This window comes from Seriola lalandi, unplaced genomic scaffold (genome assembly GCF_002814215.2).
Source record: "Seriola lalandi dorsalis isolate HSWRI2012SDOR001 ecotype SW California unplaced genomic scaffold, Sedor1 jcf7180002003031, whole genome shotgun sequence".
In the NCBI taxonomy this organism is placed as follows: domain Eukaryota; kingdom Metazoa; phylum Chordata; class Actinopteri; order Carangiformes; family Carangidae; genus Seriola; species Seriola lalandi.
The window spans coordinates 1-1920 of record NW_019473687.1 but is presented as its reverse complement, the minus strand read 5'-3'; the positions used below and the strand labels follow the sequence as shown (position 1 = coordinate 1920).

Here is a 1920-nt window from a genome sequence, read left to right as displayed (position 1 = left end):
TGTTTGGCTTTGTTGCAGGACTCCAGTCAAATTGGACTGTTGAAGGAACTGTTGGATTTGCAGAAAGACATGGTGGTGATGCTTCTGTCCTTGCTTGAAGGTATGATGTCCACCCCAGTCTGGTGATGTCCTGCTCTTTTTGTCACATAGTTTCTATATTTGCCTCACCCCCATCACCTTGTACCCCTCTCTAGGCAATGTGGTAAATGGCACCATTGCCAGGCAGATGGTTGACATGCTGGTGGAGTCGTCCAGCAACGTGGAGATGATCCTCAAGTTCTTTGACATGTTCCTCAAACTCAAGGACATAGTGGCATCTGATGCCTTCCGAGACTACGTATCCGACCCCCGTGGGCTTATCTCCAAGAAGGACTTCTCCAAGGCTATGGACAGCCAGAAGCAATACTCCCCCTCAGAAATCCAGTTCCTCCTCTCCTGCTCAGAGGCTGACGAGAATGAGATGATCAATTTTGAGGAGTTTGCTGATCGTTTCCAGGAGCCGGCCAAAGACATCGGTTTCAATATCGCCGTTCTGCTCACAAACCTGTCAGAGCACGTACCTCATGATACTCGCCTACAGAACTTCCTGGAGCAGGCTGAGAGCGTGCTCAACTACTTCCGCCCTTTCCTTGGCCGCATTGAGATCATGGGAGCCAGCAGGAAGATTGAGCGCATTTACTTTGAAATCAGCGAGGCGAACCGCAACCAGTGGGAAATGCCACAAGTCAGAGAGTCCAAACGGCAGTTCATATTTGATGTGGTCAATGAGGGTGGCGAGAGTGAGAAGATGGAGTTGTTTGTGAACTTCTGTGAGGACACCATCTTTGAGATGAACATTGCTGCATCTATCTCTGAGCCTGAGGGAGATGGTGCAGAAGAGGAAGATGATGAGGAAGAAGAGGAGGGTGGAGGAGAAGAAGCGGAGTCTGGAGAAGGTGAGGAAGGCAATGGAGAAGGTGAAGCTCCAGAGTCAACTTCAGCATTTGCAGACTTCCTGAAGAGCGTGGTTAACTTCTTCAACATGTTCACCTTCCGTAACCTGCGGCGTCGCTACCGCAAGCTAAGAAAAATGACGGTGAAGGAGATGGTGGTCGGCCTGGCTACATTTATATACACTGTCGTGATGGGTATCCTGATGTTTGTCTATAGTATATGTAAGGGCTTCTTCACATTCATATGGAAGGTGCTGTTCGGCGGAGGCTTGGTGGAGGGCGCCAAGAAGATAACAGTGACAGAGATCCTTGCAAGTATGCCAGATCCAACACAGGATGAAGTTCACGGGGATCTGCCACCTGAACCGGGAGCTCGAGAGGTTCAAGATGCAGATGGAGCGGCCGAACACTTAGATGCTGTGGGAGGAGAGGAGGAAGAGGAGGACAGTGAGGACAGGGAAGGTGGACGCCTGCCTGGTTTCAATGCTCCTGGGGGACTCGGAGACTTTGGGGAGACGACAACTGAAGAGCCTCCAACTCCAGAGGGCACGCCGCTGCTGAAGAGGAAATTGGTGAGCTGTTCTGTCTCATGGTGGTTTACTGTTGTGTAATGTGTATGCACTCCATTAGTAAGTTAGTTAACCGCAAACTGTTGTTGAAACAGTTGGCTGCTGCAGTGGGAGGACAAGGCGAGGAAGAAGGCGCTGAACCTGAAGAAGAGCATCCTCAGGAGACTGAGAAAGCAGAGTAAGTTGTCTGCCTGTCAATATCAAAACTGAACAGCTTCTGTTAAAGATAATGTGTCTTAATACTGAACCACTTTCAGCTCGGAAGAATTACAACTAGGCACATTTAAATCAAATTTACAAGTAAATACACATTTTGAGTTTATACATGTCTAAATGTGATTTGTCATTTGCTGATTATATCGGATGTAAAATGGATACAAATCACTTTTTTGTACAGAAATGTGTCCAGACATTTCAAT

At 48.1% G+C, this 1920-nt stretch overlaps 1 protein-coding gene across 1 annotated transcript; it reads left to right on the top strand.

Annotated features, from left to right (window-relative positions):
- Positions 1-6: 6 nt before the first annotated feature.
- LOC111666618 (ryanodine receptor 1-like) lies at positions 7-1679 on the top strand (the record flags this gene model as incomplete). The annotated part of the gene is made up of 3 exons (XM_023422000.2): positions 7-100; positions 195-1504; positions 1597-1679. Coding segments are annotated over exons 1-3 (1424 nt in total), but the record flags the coding sequence as incomplete, so codon positions are not given.
- Positions 1680-1920: the final 241 nt, after the last annotated feature.